Source organism: Kwoniella mangroviensis (assembly GCF_000507465.2).
Source record: "Kwoniella mangroviensis CBS 8507 chromosome 1 map unlocalized Ctg01, whole genome shotgun sequence".
Taxonomy (NCBI): domain Eukaryota; kingdom Fungi; phylum Basidiomycota; class Tremellomycetes; order Tremellales; family Cryptococcaceae; genus Kwoniella; species Kwoniella mangrovensis.
The window spans coordinates 3975621-3996970 of record NW_027062533.1 but is presented as its reverse complement, the minus strand read 5'-3'; the positions used below and the strand labels follow the sequence as shown (position 1 = coordinate 3996970).

The window sequence follows — 21350 nt, the reverse complement described above, 5'->3', positions numbered from 1 at the left end:
TTGTCTGCATACAATTCGGGCTAGGCATGTCACCTGTCCTCACCAGTAAAAACGTCTTCCTTCCCGTGCCTGACGGTTCGGTAACTTGAATCATCTGGATTTAAGAATAAGATGTGGCTTTTTTTTTCTTTGATCCGGCAATGATCTCTATTGCATACTTGCCGCATTCATGGATTTAACGGCAGACTACTACATCACTTGATTTGTGCTTCAATTCACCCCATCTTCACACCAACAAGTTCAGGTATACGGCGTACGGTGTACCTCATTACTCCGATGTTAATGATACTCTCCGTGATATAAAGTCTAGAATCATGTCTATCGTATATCATCTCGTCATTCAAGATCTACATCCAGTAATATTTGTAAGAATTGGACGGGAATTCCGGATTGTGCCTAACAGAATCCTTGGACTTCCTCCACTTGCCCTGCGCTAAGTTACTTTTCCGATACATCCCTAAAATGCGTCCCGAAAGCTGCTAGCTGTGGCAATCGATACGCATAGTTGGAAGACGGTCACCCCAGAACGACAGTGTATAGAAATGGTCTGGACAAAGTTAGTTTTCAGCTACTGACTGTATCTATATAACTGTAGAACTATTTCGAATGGGGTGCGAAGTATGCTTGTTTGGCTGGATCATCTGTACTAGTGTGATTGTACATTGTGGCAGTACTCTTGCACCTCCAAATTGAACAGATCACCAAGACATCGAGATCGATGGGTCTGGAAAGCTAATGACTAGTCTACTGGATTAGACGCAGAGCCACACAGAGAGAGTCCAGACTAACCACGCCATGCTAGTGGATTTAAGGCCGTTCTACTGAGCGTATCTTACCTCTTGTTCCCGACGATGGAAGAAGACAAGCAGGAGATCGATGACTTCGCATTGGGTGCAAGTGTCAGACTGAAAATCTGATGATGAAGGTGTCTCAAAACATCCTGTATCACCCTCTTCATCAGGGGAGGCTAGCAGAAAGATCACTGGCGTCATCACATGCAGGTCTAGACTCTGCGGAACATGTTGGACATGAAGTGGCTGGTACGGATGCGAGATCTGGAATGAACGAAGTGGGACACACGAATACCTGTCACGACGATGATCAATTGCGCCTTGTGATCACATATCCAGCGACGTTGACGGATGACGGATGTCAACTTGCATATGAATATCGACGCCTCATTATCATCAGCTGTTTCATGTTTGAAGTCGTTCCCAACATATGGATCATATAAGATATGTTTGATCAACGTCGGTGGCGAAATAAGGTACAAACATATATATGCATTGATGTTCTTTCTGAAACGAAGCCGCACAAGCCATCCACTTTGTCTCCTTTTGCCGATTTTCTTTGTCGTGATCAAATTAGTAGTCTCCGTTTCATCCCAAACCATGGTGAGGTCTACTCGGGTTCAGAATGAGAACAAAAATGATATACCTCGGTGGTACGGAGAAGAGGCAGGTCGGAATTGATGAAACCCCCTCGTTTCATCTTTTTGCTTTTCGAAACGAGACGACGCTAGTACACGCCACGCAATGATCATTGTTCTGGAATCTCACTTGCTTACCAGACCAGTACGCTGGCTGCCTTCCGCTTTAAGCTTCCCGTTCGCAGACAGAGGTAGACGTAGGACGAGATCCTTGACGACCAACATCATATCCGTTTCAAGACATTCAATTGCGCACAAGCCCCTTCTATCGAATAGTCCCGTCCCGATGAAATGGTAAGACCTTGCGATCGAAAGGTATTTGTGTATGATAAAGGAGGATAGTAAGTCCATAATTGAAGAAGATTGCATTGGTGATGGTGAAAAAGGGGTATCTGATATCGACCGACCTTTCTGTGGATGAACTGTTGTGCATCTGCGCGTGATACCCCTGATCAAGTGCACCATTAGGCCCAAGGAGAATTCACAATGTTTTTTCGATTTCGAGAGATTCGAGATTGTCCCTGAGTGCCTTGTTTGTCTGCATCTCCAATCCTCTGATAAAGTGCCTTAGCTTGGAAGTCACTGTTATGTTCTGGCCCATATACCCATATACCCACACACGAAGCATACCATACGCTACCTGATCCATTCCGACACGGGTTTTTCCATACGAACAGTGGTATATCGGAGAGGCGTAAATGTAGCACGTAACGTGTACCTCGAACAGAAACCAAAGCATAAATCCCCAACCCCCTCATATCATTGGTTCTCTTGGTCATAGGATATCTTTCTTTCCTTCCACGTTACGAGTAGTCAGCAGCATTTGTACATACTCGTACTCGTCCTTCTTCCCACCCGCTCACCAACACCCTGACTTACCTTTTCTGCTTTTTCGTTTTCCAATTTTCCCTTTCTTTTGGTTTCTTTTTAGATCAGGTTCCATTTCAAACAATCTACCGAGAGAATTACTGTATGATCGTACAGTGTAGCTCAGTCAGGTCCCCCCCTTTCTTTCCCCTGTCAAACTATATACTACAAAGTATATCATCAATACATCCAAAAATCATCATCATTCATCCATCACATCAATACATATCATCCTCATCCTCATCCTCATCCTCATCCTCATACATCCTCCTGTATATACTATATACACATCTATCCCATCCCTGTTCCTCAATCAGATTCCAAAACTCGTACCTTTTACCGCTCTTTTAAAGACACCCACACCGCTCGGACCAAAGTGCAGTACATCTCTATCATTCACTCTCAGTCTCACCCACTCGAGGCACGAAACTCCAAAAAGTGGAGACGCCCATCTTGCTATCGGTACTCGTACTCTTCGTAATCAGGTGAGTCAGTCAACATGCCTTGTTCCCTCACCGCGACGGACCCTTCGGACACTGGTGATCTCCACCATCTAGTTGGTAAAGACATCTTTATCTACCCATCTGCATCTGCTTGTTCTCCGCTTTCATACCATTCGTGTCTGTCGCCTTCTGTCTTCTCCTCCATTGTTCGCCGCTCGTCTCCATAGATGCTCGGTACATTGTGACTCGCTCTTCCTTTGAATCGTGTTAGTCGACAGCTCGGCTTCAATCCTACCTTTTTCATACCCATTTATCTGGGTCTCACTACCTCTGGAACAAGGTATGGACATAGGCTGAAGCTAACTTATCGACATCTCTCTACAGCGACTCAACTCATTGGTCGACCCAACAATCTGAGTCAGCTACTACTCCAAAATCAGTACAGTTGTTATTGTGCATCGTGAGTTGCTCAATCTACGAGAGCGGGAGATCCTGCTCTATCCGTTTGTCGCAACCCTTCATTCATTTTTACCCGATCGAATTCACATTTTCCATTCCCGTTCTTGCCGTGCTCTGTTTTCAATCATCCCGCTGTTCAATGGTTCAGACTGGGATCGCTGACCATCATACTCTTATGTTTGTGATGATCCGATAGGAGCGTGGGATCCTCAGTAAATACGCCCATCAGCTTATCAAACTAGTCTGCAAGCTGTGTATCGTCAATATATCCCTACACCCCTTTCGTCTTGTCTTCCCAGTTGCTGTCAACAACTAGTGAAGATCCGATTTTCTAAGCCTCTTCAGACCGATTGGATCTTTTCATGTCGGCGTCTTTAACGACATCTGCTCCGTTGAGCCTTCCTCCTTCTTCCAGCCGACCTTACGACGTCCATCATTCTTCTCATCCCCACCATCATCACGAGATGAGTTTCGCCAATACTGATGATAGATCGTACGGTGCCGCGGGATATTACCCTCGTGCACCTGGATCAGCTCATGGACCACCACCTCCAACTGCAGGAGGTCAAAGTCAACATGGTTCTTCACCTGAACAGCGACTTCACTCTTCTGGTGGATACAAGACTACCCCCGCACCACACGAATCTCCCTCTCAGCCTGTGTATCCAAACGATATTGGTGCTCCGCCAGGTTCATCCCATGGTTACCCCCCTCAACCAATCACTCCCCTCAGCGGTCAGGCCTATCCACCTCAACAACCACCTTCAGGTGGATATTACGGTATAACCCAAACTCCCCAATCAGATCCCTCACAACCCCCAACTCAACAACATATCCCATCTCCTCCGCCGAGCAGCAATGGTAGACCCTCAAGCGCAAACTTCACGCCGGATGGTATACCCATAGTACCAGTTGGAGTATCAGGTGGAAAAATGTTCAGATGTAGAGGATATGGAGATTGCGATAAGGTGTTCACCCGGAGTGAGCATTTGGCGAGGCATGTTCGGTGAGTCAAAAACATCCACAGCCACCATATTTCGGCATGTACTGATCATGATATGTGATAGAAAACATACTGGTGAAAGACCTTTCCCATGCCATTGCGGTAAAGCCTTCTCCCGTCTCGACAATCTCCGACAACACGCCGCTACCGTTCACGCTGATCAATCAGCACTGAACGAAGCGATGCTGTCTTCGCTAGCCCCTGTTCACGCTGCTCTCTCACAACGGGCCAATAGGGACCAAAGGAAACGAGGAGAGGTAGTGGAAGTGCCCAAGAACGCTGTGGAGAGACCTCGACATGCGGAATATAGAGCTCAGAAAGGGTCTCCAGGTTCTGCTGCTGCCGCTGGACAACATCAGCAACCTCCTGATTCCCCTTACGCTCAGTATCCTCCGGAATCCCAATGGAATGTCGCTCCCCCTCCACATGCCCGACCTCGTACTTCCGGCTACGAATACCCACCATATGGTGCTGAAGGACCTCCCATTTTAGAAGATGCTGGACCATCTCGCCGACCTGCTTCATCCGCTGGCTATGGGTATCAACAACCGGCCTACTATGATCAATCAGCTCGTCCACCAACCGCACCTGGTACAGCATCATCATCCGATTCCATGAGCCAATTACCCTACCCTTACCGACCAATGTCATCCCAAGGTCGGGATCTACCTGTGCCTAGTCATTATGCCGAATCTGAACCTCCTTCCACCGCTCATGGACCACCTCAATCTCCTATGTACTCGAATGTACCCCAAGCACAATGGTCTTCGCCTCCACCTCCTCATTCCGCTTATCCTCCTCAAGATACTAGCGCTTACCCACCTAACACTGCTGAAGGTTACGCATACCCCCCTCCACCTCATCAACACGGTTCGTACCCTCCACGAGAAGAGGTATACAATTACCCACCTAACTGGACTCCTCAACCTCAGTATAGCAACGTACCACCCCCACCGCCAACTGCCGGCGGTTATCCTCCGACATACAATCAACAACCTCCTGAATCGCCATTCCAGTACAACGCACCTGGTCCTCAGGATGCGGCTTACCCACCATCGTCGTACGGGTACGATACGAGAAAGCGAAGAGTAGAGGATGAAAGTGGAGATGCCGCATTGAGGAAGCACCATAGACCCAACGATGATCAAGGACAAGGTCAACCTCAAAATTTGAATGCTGCTTTGGAAGGACAAAGGGATCCATCATGGTTACCACCTACGACCGAGAGACGATCTTCCCTAGCGATCTCAGCATTGTTGGGATCGCCTCAACAACCATCGAGATCACGACCTGCTACGGCTGGAGGAGCGAATGAAGGGTATGATCATGCTCAGGCTGCATACCAGGCCAGTCAAGCTTTCACTCAACCACCGCAACCTGAGGCCAGTCAGAGTTTACCACCTACTCCGACAGTAGGTATGAACGGCGTTAGAAGATCGAAGGATGATTTAGCAGTTCAGGGAACATCGACAACGACAGCGGAAGATGGTCAAAGTATGGAACAGAAAGCTAAAGCGTTATTGGGACAAGGTCGATAGATTGCGTTGAACGGAGGTCTAGTTGGTTGTGGTAATGATTTGCTCAAATTTGATTTTTTTTATTCATTTATTCCTCTATTTATGATACCCAAATTTTGCTTTTGATATACCCCGATAGTGATGAAACAACAAGGCATACACGTACACGATCAGTATATATCATATAGGTTTATATATAACATTAGGTTGTTTGGTTAAATGGTAAAATGGTTATAAAACAAGTTGATAGTAGAGAAGTGATAGTGAATGAGCGATGTTATCGTGGTTGATCTACACTTTACGTTGCAGACTGCGAAAGTGACGATAAGATTACGAGTACAGACTGTAGCCAAATGGTACCTGATCTGACTCACTCTCTTCGAGCTCCCGGTTGGTGGGTCGGTACCGTCCTGAGAAGTTTTATATACGTGTCAAAACGGTACACCAGGTAGCTTGATGGTACTCGTATCGCTCTCTCGCTGATCATACTGGACAATCCACGCACATACATGAGAGGGTGAGTCTGAGGTTGATTGCTGATTCCAAGAGTCTTTTGTCAGACTGGAACTGACAATGTAGCATCAGGCAGGCATGACAGAGGTATCGTGGTCGACATCCGATCAATTTGATGGTACCTTTCATTACATGCTAACACGCTAACGACACAACGAACAATGCACTGACCACGACCACTCAAGTCATTAAACCTCATTGTTGTCGTTCACCACACCTCTACTGATTCCATACTCGACTGACTCATACATGATATGTACAAATATCACGCTGAATCATATAACACACCTCCTCCTCCTCCTCCTCCTCCTCCTCCTCCTCCTCCTCCTCCTCACCCTCACAGCCGACAGACCCCTTGCCACTTGCCACTGTAAGTCTCTTCCCTCATTCCCACCTTGTACTGTCTGATAAACTTATATACCGCTGATATATTCATCCTATCACCATGTCACTCACAAAACCTGTTCCCTCTGAAATACCCTTACCTTCCACACCTCCTCCAGCCTATAAGGCACTCTCCGAATCTTCACCTAACATTCATCCTACGCCAGAACCACCTATCGAAAAGGCGAATACCTTCCCAGGTCATTATCCAACAGCTGAGCCTTCCATCACAGTCAGGCCACCTAATCCTCATAAACCGGTTCCGATACTCATTGCAGAGAAAGTAAGAAATAGACCCATATCCAAATCGAAGAAACCAGAAGAAGAGGTATTTGAGTATCCCCCACCGCCACCACCACCTAGGGTATTCGATTGGGCTGAACTGTCCAAATCGAAACCGAGACCTAATCCGACACCTTTACCTAGAGTTTCAACACCCGAGACCACCAACTACCAGCAGTCACCTTCAGCTTCTACTCCTACATCGAATAACCTAAAGAAGAAGAAATCTCGACCCCGATTACCTGCTGGAGTGAAGTTTGAAGAAGAGGAAAGCAATACCAACCGCAAGAAGAACGAATCCGAAACGGTCCCTACACCTGATAAAAAACAAGAGATTACCCAAGTCACTCCTACACCACCGCCTCCTCCTCCGCCCCCATTGCCACCCGTCTGGACGGACTACAACTTACCGTGGTACGTGAAACGAACCAAGATGGCCGCTCCACCTAGAATGCTCATCCTCTCCGGAGGAGGGTACGAGGCATTTGTAGCTATGCCTCCCTCATATGAGGTGAGTGGTGTGTAAACCTTATGTCGAAAACAATAAGTGCCGATGAGACGATTTTAATTACCCCTTCTTCACTTTCATACTGTCCTCTCAACTGATACTACAATCTGCTGTTTTCCAATGGACTTCCAACCTAATTACTGTGACCGTATGAAATCCGCAGAAAGCACTTGCCCTCGCCACTGAGAAATTCAATATCCCCAATACTCACATGATCAGATTATCATGTAAAGCTTCAGACATGCAGTGGATAGGTGGATACGCAGGCTCAGAGGATATTTTCATGTTAGCCAAATCATCTGGTTCTCAGCCACAGCATGATACAGCTGAGGATATCGCGCTGATTGGGTCGAATTGAGATAGTGCCGATAACGACTCGTTCCATTATGCCTGTGCGGGTAAACACGTTGCTCGTCTCGGGGTACATGTATACGATAAGAATGTAAGCTGATCGTGCCTCCGAGACTGGCCGATACGCAGCTGATAGTAAATTATTCATGATTTAGGCAAAACCTGGTCCAGCACCTGCTGCACCGGCGGCCAGTGGCGGAGGTGGCGGAGAAAAGAAAGAAGAGAAGAAAGAGGGTAAGTCTTCACGACCCGCTATGTTTGGAGGTACATAGGTTGAGATCGTTATGATCCACTTGCTCGTACAGCCAAACCTCCTGCTCCGCCTCCCACTGCCGATCAAAGTCTGACCTGTCAGACGACTGCTGGTAAAAATGTTACTCTTGCTGCCAAAGTTACTGGGTGAGTTCTTCAAGTGATTTTATTCTCTCGTGATCATCACCTCACTCCGAACGGCTGTATAACATACAGAGAATTGGCAAAAGGTATCCCCGCTGGAAGTGAGTGCCGACTCCCTTTGATCATCATCATCTAAAACATATGCTTACCACCTACTCTGAATTAGACTATCTCGGTACCTTATCGATTGAGGTAAGCTAGCGACACTTGAACGGTGGTATCACAGCTTACAATGGCTGGTATACTCAATGAAGGACAAGACTTGGAAACAAACCTTCGTAGGAAATCAACTCGGTCCCAATGAAGTAATGACCAAATGTAAATGCTCCCATATTGCCCGGTAAATCCGTTCTCATTGGCCTTGCTGATTGTGTCTACCAGATGTCGTTCACGATAAGAACACCGCTCGATTACTTTTCAGACCTCGATCGGCAAGACCAAGTATCGAATTCCTTCATCCTGAAGAGAAAAGTGTGGGTTCACTATCATTATCAGCCTTTTCTGCTACATATGACTTGCTGAGCTGACTGATGCGATTTATCTACACCCATGCACACAGCTCGAAGTCTCCCTTTCCATCGCAGATTGGACAGTAACATCTGCTTACCCAATGACTTCATTACTTCCCGATGGCGCCAGACAAAAGCTCAGATGGTTCTTGAAGGTTCAACCGGGGGGTATTGTCGAAGATATGTTGACCGGGACTCAATCCAATGGTTTATTCATGGAGATGATGTGATTCAGCTTCCATTGCATGCTTCAACTCAAGAAAACGACAGCTGATGAAGATTTATGTTGCTCATAGTCCAAGTGTCAAAGCTAAACCTGACAAAGAGCCTGATCCAGATGCGCCTCTGATCCCAGGTAAGTCTGCCTTCTGATTGCTCATTTGCCATACTACAAGCTGATCTATTCCGGGAACTTAGCATGGCCCGATATTCGACCATCGAACGCATGGTGTTTACCTCAAACTATATTCATACCTCACATAGATAGGATCTTGACTGCTCTGGGATTACCAGTGGAAAGTAGAACGGCGATGATCACTTCTTGGCTACCCGGTCTTACAAGACATAAGAACATTGTGAGTGTTCCATCGCTCTGTGAGGTGACTTTGGTCTGTTTGCTAATATATTGCCCTTGTTGTAGGCTTATAGGTCAGCTTTAACATTCTTATACCTGTTCCCATGAAACAGCTGATCGGATTTACGTGCACATAGAATCCTCAACCGAAGTCAACTTGATCCTTCATCCACTTTAACTATCATCCCTCCCCCTTCAGTGATGTTGAGAATCTTCGTAAGTGCTATGTTGATCAGATATGACTTCTTAATTGACTGATGAACATTCTTAGGTCCTGTTCAAGGGTATACCCGACTCCGAACTGAAAGATTGGGAAAACGCAGGCGTTTTACATGCTGAGATGGGACTAGACTGGCGTGACTCGTAAGTCTAAACTGCTTCTTTCCGCCTAGATTGGAGCATTGATCCGACTTGATATCTGGTAATGTATATATCGCAGAGTCGGCTGGACACCTGATTTGGCGGATGACAGTCTTTTTAGGGTGATTGAATATGGTGCGATGTATGTTGAGTATTTTGAGCCTCCCAACTCAGTGGAAGATACTCGTTGTTGATCGATCTCTGGTGGCGGCATTGCAGGGAAGTCTTCGAATAAGAAAATTTATTAAGGAGTTTTTGGGTTCATAAGAAGAAAGGAATGGTAACGGGTAAGGAGAATTGACAGATGTCAGAGATTTCGAGTCAATTGGATATATACACGAGAGACGAAGTAGAATGTTTAGAAGTAGCGATAGCGAAACTTTTACAGTATCTTATAGCTGTAGAATATGTCAAATCCAAGGAGTTAAAATGCATTTGTGCATCTTGTACAGTCCAGGATCTTGAGTCTCATCAGTAAGTTCATCTAGAATTGAGGTCAACTGGGAGTATACGAACACCTACGAAATAACATGATCACCTATAGCAACTCTTTTCATGCATTGCATAGCGTGCATGACATGTACATATACAGTTCCGGGAGGAATATGCCTTAAAATCCTATGTGCTACAAATCCAAATCCAAATACACCGATTGTCCTACAAGCTAGTGTCCCTACTGTATACCCATCACTCATTATCATTCTCGAACCCTTCCCAACCCCATATCTTCCTCCCCAATTCATGTCCGCATCCCTTGTTATGTACACCATTCATACCCCCTCTTCCATCTACTCTCTCGCCTTCTGCACCCCTTCGGGCAGGTCCCTCACAATCAGGGACCGTACAGAGTACACAAGGTGGTTTGACGTTGTACCCTCCAGATTGATTTTGATCTTGATTGTCCAAGTACAATTGCGAATCCGCTATAGCCTGTTTATAGTTATCTAGATATTCCCTATGTATCGTTTCTGAAGGATCAATCTCAACCAGACCAGCCGTCAGGTCATTAGGTCCCGGTATACCTTGTTCATCTTCATTCACATTTTCAGATGCTGAGGGGAATCGGAATAGTCTGATGTCTAATGGCGGTTTACTATACTGCTTGTTGACACCACTTGACGACGATATCGACGCTCTTCTTTTCGATTTCGATATATGTCCATTCCCCTGTTTCGTACCACTACTGTTGGTGGATGACGAAGATGTACTTGGTTTATTGTTCGATTCTTTCAATTCTTGTATTCTCCATTCATCCGCTTTCTTCCTCGCTCTCTCATATTTATCTGCAATATGAACCGCCCAACCTAAAACCTTGTTCAAACCATCTTTCCAACCTCTATGGAACTCTTCTTCCCATTCTAAAACTTTCGCACTCGATACACCAGAGGCTTCGCCACCTATCGATATACTCTTGAGGGAAGGTAGGGGAGGTAATACCATATACAACTTGTCCGGTGGTGGAAGATCAATTTGCGATATTGAGCCAGTCGCAATTGTCGACGAGGAAGCACCAGATCGTCTACTTCTATCACGTAGTGAGAAAGTCGATTGAGCCGCTGATCTATGACCTCTTCTTGATCTCGCCAATTCAATCTGTCTTTGTTGTTCTTCCATTCTTTCCCTCCTTCTAATCTCATCTAAGACCTCTGCACTCAACGAATCCTCCGCCGATGGATTAGCCAAACGTTCTTGTTCAGCCGCCAGTCTTTGCGCTCTTATACGAGCAGCCTCAGCTTCAGCAAATCTCGTACGCTGTTCCAACTCCCACTGAGCTATCTGTCGTTCTCTTTCTTTCCCCCTGGCCAATCCAGCAGAAACGATCAACCCTCCTAGATCATTGCACAATTCAGGCCCTTTGTCCCTAGCAGTAAATCCAAACAAGTTCACTCGGTCCAATACTAGATGTTCCAATTTTGAATATGTCCGAAGTAAAGTAGTGAGATTGGTATCGATCCGAACATTCGTAGTGGATATATCCAAATAATTCAAATTGGGGAATAACCTCTTATGCGTATTGATACCTCTTGGCGGAGCGATCAGAACTCTAAGTAAATCTCGTGAGGGTACACGTAATCTAAGATGAGTGAGGTTTTCTGCAATAGGTGATAAGGCGAATTTAGATATACAGTTGATATCGAAGAATACGATTGGTTGAGCGAATGTTTTAGGTTTTGTTATACCCAATTTCTCATTCAGGAATGGATTACCGAAAGGACCATGACCAGTATACGATTTGGAAGTACCGATGTCCATAGGGTTCTCAGATGCTGATGAGATTGAGGTAGGGGGTGTGGATCGACCGGAATCATCTTGGTCTGAATCTGAACCGCTTCCGGTTGCAGTGGTATTGGCCAGTGAGAGGTCGGCAAGAGATCCTTCTAAAGAGGTGGATTTGGAATTCGCAGCTGTGGGAGGGACGGTCGAACGGGGTGGTAAGTCCTGAACGATCGAGAGGTGGGTGAAAGATGAGAGGGAAGGCCATTTTTTGGTGAGCGTCTCGATGCCCGTGTCGAAATATGAGCCTGGTGAATGAGGAATTCAATCAGTAAAGATACTCGAAGGTATGAGTTAGATAGACGGGAAAAAAAGGATTGCTTTGACAAACTCACCAGCTAAGAATTGATAATAACTAGCCTGTTCGACATACGGTCTAAATCTCATTTCCAATCTCCTCAATCCCATCCTAGGTTGATCGAACATTTCTTCCAGATGATCAGGCGAGAAATTCGTACCGATATTTAACATTATTGTATTTAATCCTTTTTCAGGTGATATACATCTCAAGATGTTATTCAGTATATCTACATCACCTTTCCATGATTTCAATGTGAATGATTTAATACCTCCCGAACGAGTTATCTTTCTATTTTCCTCACCCCCATCCGAGCGAGGGTCTTCCTGCTCCCCATCGTTAATGGATTTAAGTTTCCTCCAAAGGGGCCATAATTGCCTTGGGTTGTATACTATCAGATGCTCGAATAGGTGTCTGGTAGATATAGGATAATCGGGAAATACCCTCGTCAAAGACAGACTGGTTATCTGTCGGTGGGCGGGAGGGACGAGTGAGAGGAGGTGATCGATGAGTTCAGGTGGGAGTTGAAGTATGAGTGGAAGGGGTTGCTGATCCTGGGATGAAATACCTTGATCTTCTTCTTCTGCTTGGGATGTTATGAGATTGCAAGAGGAAGAAGAAGAACAAGGTAAAGTATGCACAGACATCTTGATAGATTGGGTGAATGTACAAGAAGAAAGAAAGAGGGTGATATGGATGAGAGATGTACGGTGTAGATTGAAAAGCAGTCACAGTCACTCCACCATGACTGAAAATCGGTTAAATTCAATCAATGCAATCCCATCAATCCATCAATTGGGTGGCAAATACAAAACAGCGAACTACCACATCTCAGTTACAGTACGAAAGCACTTGCGCAGTTTGGGTCTGCATAGAGATGAACCATTGCATATCAGTGCAGACAGACAGGTGAGAATTCTGAAAACAATTCATTCGTAAAATTCGTTAAAGTATCAAATACTGTATGTATCAAGAACAATTGTGTATGAAATGCAGGATATATAAAATATAACAAATGCGTGACTAACTCTTCGAGAAAAGCTAAAGACTATATGTGATCTAAGTGATTCTTGTTATATTTCCCTTCTCATCCTCTCTCTTCCCCTCTCATTCTGCTTCTGCTTATTCGACCAAGCAGCCATCACCAATTCTTCCGCACACATCATCCCTTGTTGCTGATGCTGTTGAGAAATATTCGGTATGATCGTTGAATTCCCACTTCCATTGTTGGATCCACATGGAGATTGGATGATACAGTCATCATCATCTAACCCTAATTCACTCTCGCTGGATACCAAACTAGGCGTATCAATCTCTAATATATCTCTCGTTAAGGAGGTAAATCCAAATCCACAATTATCTCCTTTTACCACTTCATCCACTCCCTCCTGATCCTCCTCTCCTTCCTGATCTGACGGACGTTCATTCTGATCATCACTAACTAATTTCAAGAGGTTTGCCAAAGTCGCCGATATAGATTTATATCCCTCAAATTCAGGATGCCTGTCATGATCCACCGGTGAATGATGATCACCATTCATTTGTCGAAGTTGAGGACACATCATGGCGAACATCTGTCTTCGGCGATCCATACATTCTTCCCAATCTTCTTTTTCCCTCGCCTCGTATTCGTCGGCTTCACCATCTTCAGAACAAGTTTCGGTCGGTGGAGGAGTATTCAAGAAATAAGAGTCCCCACTGGTATCTTCACCTTCATCTTCATGATCATCAAGGTAAGAGTTCGAATCCGATAAGAAACAATCTCTAGATATGGAGAGACATCTGGATCCACGTTCGGGTAATGCGCATTCACGTTCTGCTACACTGGGAGGTTCTAGGGGTGTTCGGTCGTACTCTTCGTGAGAGTAGGTGTCGTACGTGGACTGAAAAAGTAATAAATACTAAGATCAGTATTTGATCTATTTAAATATCAGTTCCCTGTAGAGGAGAAGATAACTCACTGTGACGGCACATCCATTCATCTCCTGCCATCTAACGCACTTTGCTCTCTTCCACCCATCCCCATTCGCACTAGTACACGAAGAGAAAGACGTCGATCTGGATCCGCTGGGTGTATATGCAGCACTATCATCTGCATAAGCAGTGATGGAAGGTGATCGGGAAGGAGAGAGACATGATCTGAGTTTCGGTTTGGTCTTGGGTGTAGGAGAAGGTATCTGTTGGGGGACGAAGGGGTTGACAAATGTCATTTGGATGGTTGTCATTTTGGTTGTTGGGTATGAAGGATAACTGATCAGGATTATTGTTATGATGATATGTGGGGTTTATACGATTGATATAGTTTCGTTCGTTGGAGTGAATAAGTTTCGATTCGAGGGATCTAGAAGTAAACTAAACCAAATAATCGATCCACCACTCCAATTTACGGTTTGTAATTGATATATTGGTGATTCAATCGATGAAACTAACAGAAATGATTTGGATGGGATGAGTTGTCGAGGGTCGACTTGAGCTAGGTTATTGACTGATATTAATCTTCATCTTGAGAGATAAGTCGTCAAAGAACGTTGTTGATGCTCGAAGGGTTGAAGGGTGATCGATAGATAAGAGTTATTGAAGTAGTCTTTAGTTGTTGTTGGACAAACGTGTGATTTGGTTCAAAGGTAAAGGAGGAGGTACTAGCGATCAACTAAGCGATAATTGATATGTTAGTCTATTACAATCTGTGGGTATCAAGCAGTGGCAACAAAGCTGTGGAACAGAATAAACTCACTCGAAGAAACCAGTCCTCGATCGATGGACTATAATCAGTTGATCTAGCTGTCTGCGTTGGTACCAAGACGGATAACAGTTATATATCTGCAGTGTGTTGTCGGTGTAATTCGGTTTGATGGTTGATGATTATTTCAAAGGAAGGGAAAAGGGCGTTTATACGGATTGGTGTGTGAGAATGATGAGATGGGGGATGGGGTGATCGTTGATTGATCGACAGAATAAAAGAGTGAAAAGAGTAACAGGTGATAAGGGAGTTTCGATTGAAGTGAGGTATTTTATTATAGATGTTGGATTGAGTATTGAGTATGAATATAACAATTTGGTTCGAGGGGATATTGAATGGTCGATAAAGTTGGATCTCGTCGAATGAATAGGATTTGTTTTATCTTTATGAACTTTATGAACCAAGCTAACCAAACTGCTTTTACTTTAGTTGACTATGACGATTCTATCTTGTTTATGATTCACAGCTTTTCTCTGCTTCTTTCTCCTGTTGCTATTGTGGTTGTGTATTGAAGAGGCGTTCGGCACAGACCTTGTTTGTTTTGTCACAAAGACCCAAAGACGAATGATGAAACAATTAACAATCTAATGTTTCTTCCTTTGCTTTGCTTTGTCACACCAATGTGAGTATACTGCTATTAAAATTGTTGACGGTTGTTGATAGATTTGAGCGATTTATTTATTTACCGGATCGTCCGAATGATATCGATACGACTCTCACTGGTTACCGTCTGAGAGAATGATTTTACACAGCGAGATGGCAGATAGCGTAGGTGAAGGCACAAAAAGAACACCCGAAGGCGGACTTCTTCTCCTTGGTATGGAAGACTGCGTTGATGGGGGTGGTTGTTGATGGGAAGGAAAGAGGAATGGAAAAGAGAAAAGAGAGTTTTGTGTAATGAATCCAACCAACAGACTAGCCAACTGCCTCCTCTGCGAGTCAGCGACCACAGTGCACAACGTCAGAGCAACAGAGCAGTAACAACAACAGAGAATTAGGAAAAAAAGGTACAAGACCAATCAATTCCCATTCATATTTACCGATATTCCCCAATACAGTAATAAACCAGTTTCGCCACTAGATGGTGGACGGCGATTTCTGTTGAGTACCCATCCCAACGCGTCAATAGTAGCGGTTGTAATGTAATGTTCTCATAACATTTTACTGTTCTCTGATTTCCCTTCGTGTCAAGTCAGGTGATCTGATTCATGGACGTTACAAAAGTATCCCGTCGTGGCTTAAACGGGATGGACCAAATGTGTGTAACATAATACATAATACGTGATGTATACAGTATATCGTGTTCTCGGTGATCTACAGATACGGAGGACAATCTACCGAATACGTGATTTTGATGTACTGTATCTTCCCCCAATCATGATGTGGGGTAGAGCATCATAGTCCGAATAATACCTATGACTATGGTTTCAATATACATGTCACTGCTTGCCCATAGCATCTTTGATCCTCAGACAACATTCCAGCAATTGTAACTCCTCATCACCACCTTCGCATAATCCCTTATCACATTCTGCTATGGCCATAGCGGCTAGACTCTTCGGTAAGGCCGGTATGGTAGGTAACGGAATGAGAGCGTCATGTATCTACGATATCACATCAGTATCTGATTCGACGCAATAGGGAGGGAGTCCTTCCAAGTTGAACTTCATCCTCTACCTTTGCACTCACCTGTTCTAAGACCTGCCCAGCACTCCAACCTTCCCTTCCAACTCTCTTCACAGCCGTTCGCACACCTTCGAAACCATCTTGACCCAAGGTCAGATCGATCCCTTGCTCTTTATCGACTCCCATCACGCTCAGGAGATGCGTGATGAGATCATCAGGTACCACTCCGGATATTTCGTGGACTATATCAGACATCAGCATTGTACATGTCAATCTAGGTTCATGAGATATGTTTGGCATTGAAGGATTGGTCATTGTACTCACTAGACAAAGCCGTTATAGGCGTAGGAGGTTCAGTCGCACCATGTAACCTCTGTGCAGTCTGTAGATACGTTATGGCTTTTCGTAAATCGCCTCCCGCCAGTTCAAGTATAAGTGGTAATACCTATTTACATCCAAAAGTAGTAAATGTCAGCATTGACAAAGGTATCTTTCCAACATTATGTTGAGCAGACCATAACTCACCCCGTCTTCAGCTCGTACACCTTCATTCTCAGCTATCATCTCTATTCTAGCTTGGGTACTAGATTGGGCAAGAGGTCGGAATCGGAATTTACTACATCTTGAAGCGAGGGGTTCGATGATTCTGCAAAACCGGAAAAAGTAGAAGAGGTCAGCATACGAAAATAGTCGAGAACTTTGCGTCTCAGATTGGAATGGGATGAATTCGATTCTCGAGGACATACATCCCAACTCACCTTGTCACGTAATTACACACCAGACAGAACCTCGTGATTCTCGAATACGTTTCCATAATTCTTCTCAGAGCCGATTGAGCATCCTGAGTCATCGAGTCTGCTTCATCCAGGATGATAAGTTTATAAGGTGGAGAAGGGTATGTCTTGCCGTCACTACGATTGAAAAATCATTGATCAGCTCGGATGGAATTTTCATGTCTGCTGATCTGAGACTGAGTCGCATAAGACGATAATAGCCAGATGAGATTTATGATTGTCCGCTTCTTACAATTGTGAAGTGAAAGATGAGAATGGAGATTACGACTCACGATGATTTACCAACATGTCTTGGTGTTTCTCTGGCAAACGTCTTGATCTTCTCTCTCACGACTGAAATACCTCTTTCGTCCGATGCGTTCAGTTCCAGTACTCTCGCTCGGAAGAGATCAGGGCTGTGCCGTTGACATTCAGGGAAGCATAGAATTGTATAAAGGTTGAATAATCAAGGAGGAAGGGTTGACTTGTTAGATCAGCACATAAAATCACAAGGCAGGAGAATGGGAAATCGAGATAACAGTGTGATGAAGGGAGCAGCATTTACCCGTAAAGTTGTCTTGCAAGTGCTAAGATCGTACCTACGAATGATGAATTAGTACTTTCATACCTCTCAGAGGGATTCTTATTGCACAACACAATAAAGGATGATGCGATAAAATCAACCAAAGGAAGGAATATCCACTTACTTGTTTTTCCCGTACCTGGTGGACCATAGAATAACATATGAGGTAGCTATCGTCCCATCATCCCATTGATCAGCAATGCCACACAGTCAAATCGTTAAGGATCGCAATACCCTTCTCTAATAGTATCGGTTGAACGTTAGACCACAACTCGACTCACATTAGTAGAAGCTAAAGCTTTCCTCAGTACTGCTACCGTATGTTCCTGTGAAGACACATCGTCTATTGTCTTTGGTCGGCTGGTGGTGGGAGATAGCACACAGTGTCAGATGGAGTACGATACAGTCGAGTCATGTCAAGTTCCCAACGATGAGATCAAGGTAGGATCGACTTCAAACTCGAACTCGAACTCGAACTCACTATTTCTCTACCCATGGTTGATGTTTTGGATCTACAGCTGATTGACCACCTACAGGTCTGGGTGCGAAGGTAGTCATATTGCTAGTAGCTGAACTGAAGGTGTCAAGTTTTATGTGAATGTGACCAAGAGATGGAAGAGGAAGAGGAGGAAAGATTGAAATTGTTCATAACCTATCAGTAGAGTTACCGATCGAAGCAGTCGCGTCAACCTCGACTCATCTCAAGCGCGTCATCACAGTACATTAGATTACATTAGATCTGGGATTGTTAATCTCATTTGGAACAAGTGCATGCATAGTTGGGAAAGTTAGAGGAAGATGCATCGTTCATATCATGAAGAGGAGATCAGTCACTCGAACAGAAGGAGGTTGGAATGGATAGATACTATTTAAGGGAAAAAAAGGTACAAGACGAGAGAGAGAGGGATAAAATGAGAGAACAACATTGAGACAAGTGACTGTACAGAATTATACAATGGAATCCGTACAACTGATATTGTACAAGTGAACGTAGGAAGGGGTGAGCCTAAGAAGTTATCTGAACTCGAACGTGCTGCTACTTCTTTGAGGTACATGGGATAGAAATAATTCTTGGAAAGGTTCTTGGTTCTGCGATCAGAAGTATGAACAAACAAATATCAGCAAACTTGCATCCTAAATGAAATAACTTGTTCAATGTTCAAGGTTACTTACAAGAGAATGGAAATAGTACTGATATTACACCCACCAAAGTCAAAATCCAACCATCAGTACAACTCATTCATATTAAAGGATAGACTGATTCACTCACCCCTCGAATCGTAGCTTCCCCTCTGACAGGGACATCCCTCAACCTACTTGAACTTTCCCTTCTCCTAGTTCCATCAGGTCTGACATTCGCTTGACTTGATCCCCGTCGAATGATGATGGGTGCAGGTGGACCGAAGGGCGTTTTAGGTGTGGAGGGGGAAGTGGGGGTAGAAGGTTCGATAGGTGCAGAGGGGGGTGATAGATCCACTAATGCGTAGTAGAAGCCTATGACGATAACGTGGGAAAGGACGAACTTGTTAGCCATGCATGATATGAAGACGAACCGGTATCGTAATGGAGATAAAATCTTAGGAAAGTCTCGCAACAAAGATCTGAACAGATCAAAGCGAAAGCCAAAACTCACCGGCAAAACTCGCTCCACTGATATCTCTAACTTTATGATCCGGCACCAAAAATTTCTCTTTAATTCTCAAAAACACAAAATCCCTTTCCCTCGACCTGATCTCACCCATTGATTTGTCAGGCAGGGGATCCCTAAAGCACAATTCCGGTTTAAGGAGGTCCATTCTCGTGGACGGTCTTCTAAATTGTTCGAACCGTCCCCAATGTCTCATATCGTCATGTTCCGTCGCACCGTACCTTGAACCAGTGATGAATCCATATTTGTTTCCTATGATCTCACCGTCGAAATATGTTGTGAGATGTGGGTAAGAATCGGTCAAGTGGGAGATGGATAGATAGCCTGATACGCTAGATTCGGCGAAGTTTACGTCCTGTCATATATGAACAACTGTATCAGATTTTATCATAGACCATAGATGTTGAGAATAGATGGGGATATCCTTATCATTGGTGTGTAGGTATGAGAGGGAAGGGTCTACACTCACAACAAACTGAATCTCAACCTCGTATGCACTCCTCCCACTCGTCTGAGTACCTCTAAATATACTTCCAGGGTACAGAGCCCCTCGGCCGATGGAAGGTACTCTCGCTTTCGTGAGATCCAACAGAGGATTAGGTGGTCTTTCATCCTCTTGTACATTGAGGGAAGTGGTACATTCGGGTGTAGGAGGGATGGAAGGCTCCGTCCTGATGGGGTTGAGGGTAGTTTTCCAAGGTCTGGGATGATGTGTTGGAAGAGATCTTGATAAGTTGTCTAATCGATTTCGAGGAGGTGTACTATTTTCCTCTTCACATCTCCTTGTAGATGAATCAGAAGGGGTAGATTCCCTTGATGAGTCTTCTTGGGTATCGGTATCATTCGAAATTGAACTTTCCGATCTTTCGTTCAGATCTATCCCTCTCAATCCCAATCCTAATCCTAAGCTTGATCCTAGATCTACTCCTTGATCGATACCCGAAATGTTAAGTTTATCCTCCTCCCGGTTCAGTTCGAATGTATCTACCTCGACGGCAGTGCCGATCCTCCTAGCATTCACACATCTACCGCAAATCCTCTCTATCGGATCACTCAGAACCACTATCCCTTCGTTCGTACTTGTATTGGTCGATGAACCACTGATCAAATTCCCATTCCCACATATAGAACATTTAATGACCCCCTGCGATAATGACAAGGGGTTGGTTGAAGGCAGGGAAATGGAAGGTGTTGATTCGGTTGGCATATTGTTGGATTGTCATATGTAGGGTGGGTGAGTAGGGTTTAATCTGATAAGAGAATGATATGGGGGTCTTGGCGTGGTCACTACTGTTGGTGTGTATGTAGATATCAGATATCCAGATATCCCGTAGGTTATCTGCTTGATGCTGGTTCTTATGTGATGAGCAGTGAGAAGTGAGTTGATGAGGAATGATCAGGTGAGGTCTGTTAACGTACAACAATCGAATGGTGGAGTCAAGAGGACTGATTATGATTGTGGTTGTGATTGCGATCGTCTATCTCATGACGAAGTAGCATCAGTTACCGCCGCTCTTACCGTGATTAATTACCTCATCGGGAAGGTATAGAGTACATAGATATACAAAAGAACCCATTTCATCCTTTGTTCGTGCGGACAGTCACTGATGCACTAGGATTAGCAGTGGGTCACTGCTACACACTGCGACATAGACATCGATGCATATGGATGTACTGCATCTGGTATAAGATAACAGAGGGACAGAGACATGGGCATGATGAGGACCGGTTGATAAGAGTACTCGTTTAACCGCCCATGAGCTACAATGACGTGGCTTTGATATGCGGTTCTATCGGATGTCCCGGGAACGAA

At 44.6% G+C, this 21350-nt stretch overlaps 6 protein-coding genes across 6 annotated transcripts; 2 read left to right on the top strand and 4 right to left on the bottom strand.

The window, feature by feature from the left end:
• Positions 1-3662: 3662 nt before the first annotated feature.
• On the top strand, positions 3663-5739 carry I203_101478 (uncharacterized protein; the record flags this gene model as incomplete). The annotated part of the gene is made up of 2 exons (XM_019148804.1): positions 3663-4204; positions 4266-5739. 2 exons carry the CDS (start codon positions 3663-3665, stop codon positions 5737-5739), a joined length of 2016 nt encoding a protein of 671 aa, XP_019001823.1.
• A 937-nt stretch (positions 5740-6676) lies between these two features.
• Positions 6677-9789, top strand: I203_101477 (uncharacterized protein; the record flags this gene model as incomplete). Its single annotated transcript, XM_019148803.2, has 16 exons — positions 6677-7408; positions 7569-7690; positions 7769-7847; positions 7912-7990; positions 8062-8155; positions 8225-8253; positions 8319-8344; positions 8407-8470; positions 8534-8625; positions 8712-8887; positions 8958-9016; positions 9079-9236; positions 9302-9309; positions 9373-9451; positions 9507-9598; positions 9675-9789. The coding sequence occupies 16 exons, from the start codon at positions 6677-6679 to the stop codon at positions 9787-9789; spliced, it is 2004 nt and encodes a 667-aa protein (XP_019001822.2).
• A 493-nt stretch (positions 9790-10282) lies between these two features.
• Positions 10283-12814, bottom strand: I203_101476 (uncharacterized protein; the record flags this gene model as incomplete). The annotated part of the gene is made up of 2 exons (XM_019148802.1): positions 10283-12117; positions 12205-12814. The coding sequence occupies 2 exons, from the start codon at positions 12812-12814 to the stop codon at positions 10283-10285; spliced, it is 2445 nt and encodes an 814-aa protein (XP_019001821.1).
• A 426-nt stretch (positions 12815-13240) lies between these two features.
• I203_101475 (uncharacterized protein) lies at positions 13241-14377 on the bottom strand (the record flags this gene model as incomplete). The annotated part of the gene is made up of 2 exons (XM_019148801.1): positions 13241-14050; positions 14129-14377. 2 exons carry the CDS (start codon positions 14375-14377, stop codon positions 13241-13243), a joined length of 1059 nt encoding a protein of 352 aa, XP_019001820.1.
• A 1969-nt stretch (positions 14378-16346) lies between these two features.
• On the bottom strand, positions 16347-18447 carry I203_101474 (uncharacterized protein; the record flags this gene model as incomplete). The annotated part of the gene is made up of 10 exons (XM_019148800.1): positions 16347-16511; positions 16597-16775; positions 16858-16978; positions 17059-17179; positions 17292-17444; positions 17600-17722; positions 17872-17905; positions 18014-18059; positions 18171-18249; positions 18371-18447. The coding sequence occupies 10 exons, from the start codon at positions 18445-18447 to the stop codon at positions 16347-16349; spliced, it is 1098 nt and encodes a 365-aa protein (XP_019001819.1).
• Positions 18448-18903: 456 nt separating this feature from the next.
• I203_101473 (uncharacterized protein) lies at positions 18904-20744 on the bottom strand (the record flags this gene model as incomplete). The annotated part of the gene is made up of 5 exons (XM_019148799.1): positions 18904-18978; positions 19063-19080; positions 19160-19383; positions 19523-19892; positions 20007-20744. 5 exons carry the CDS (start codon positions 20742-20744, stop codon positions 18904-18906), a joined length of 1425 nt encoding a protein of 474 aa, XP_019001818.1.
• Between the last annotated feature and the right edge of the window lie 606 nt (positions 20745-21350).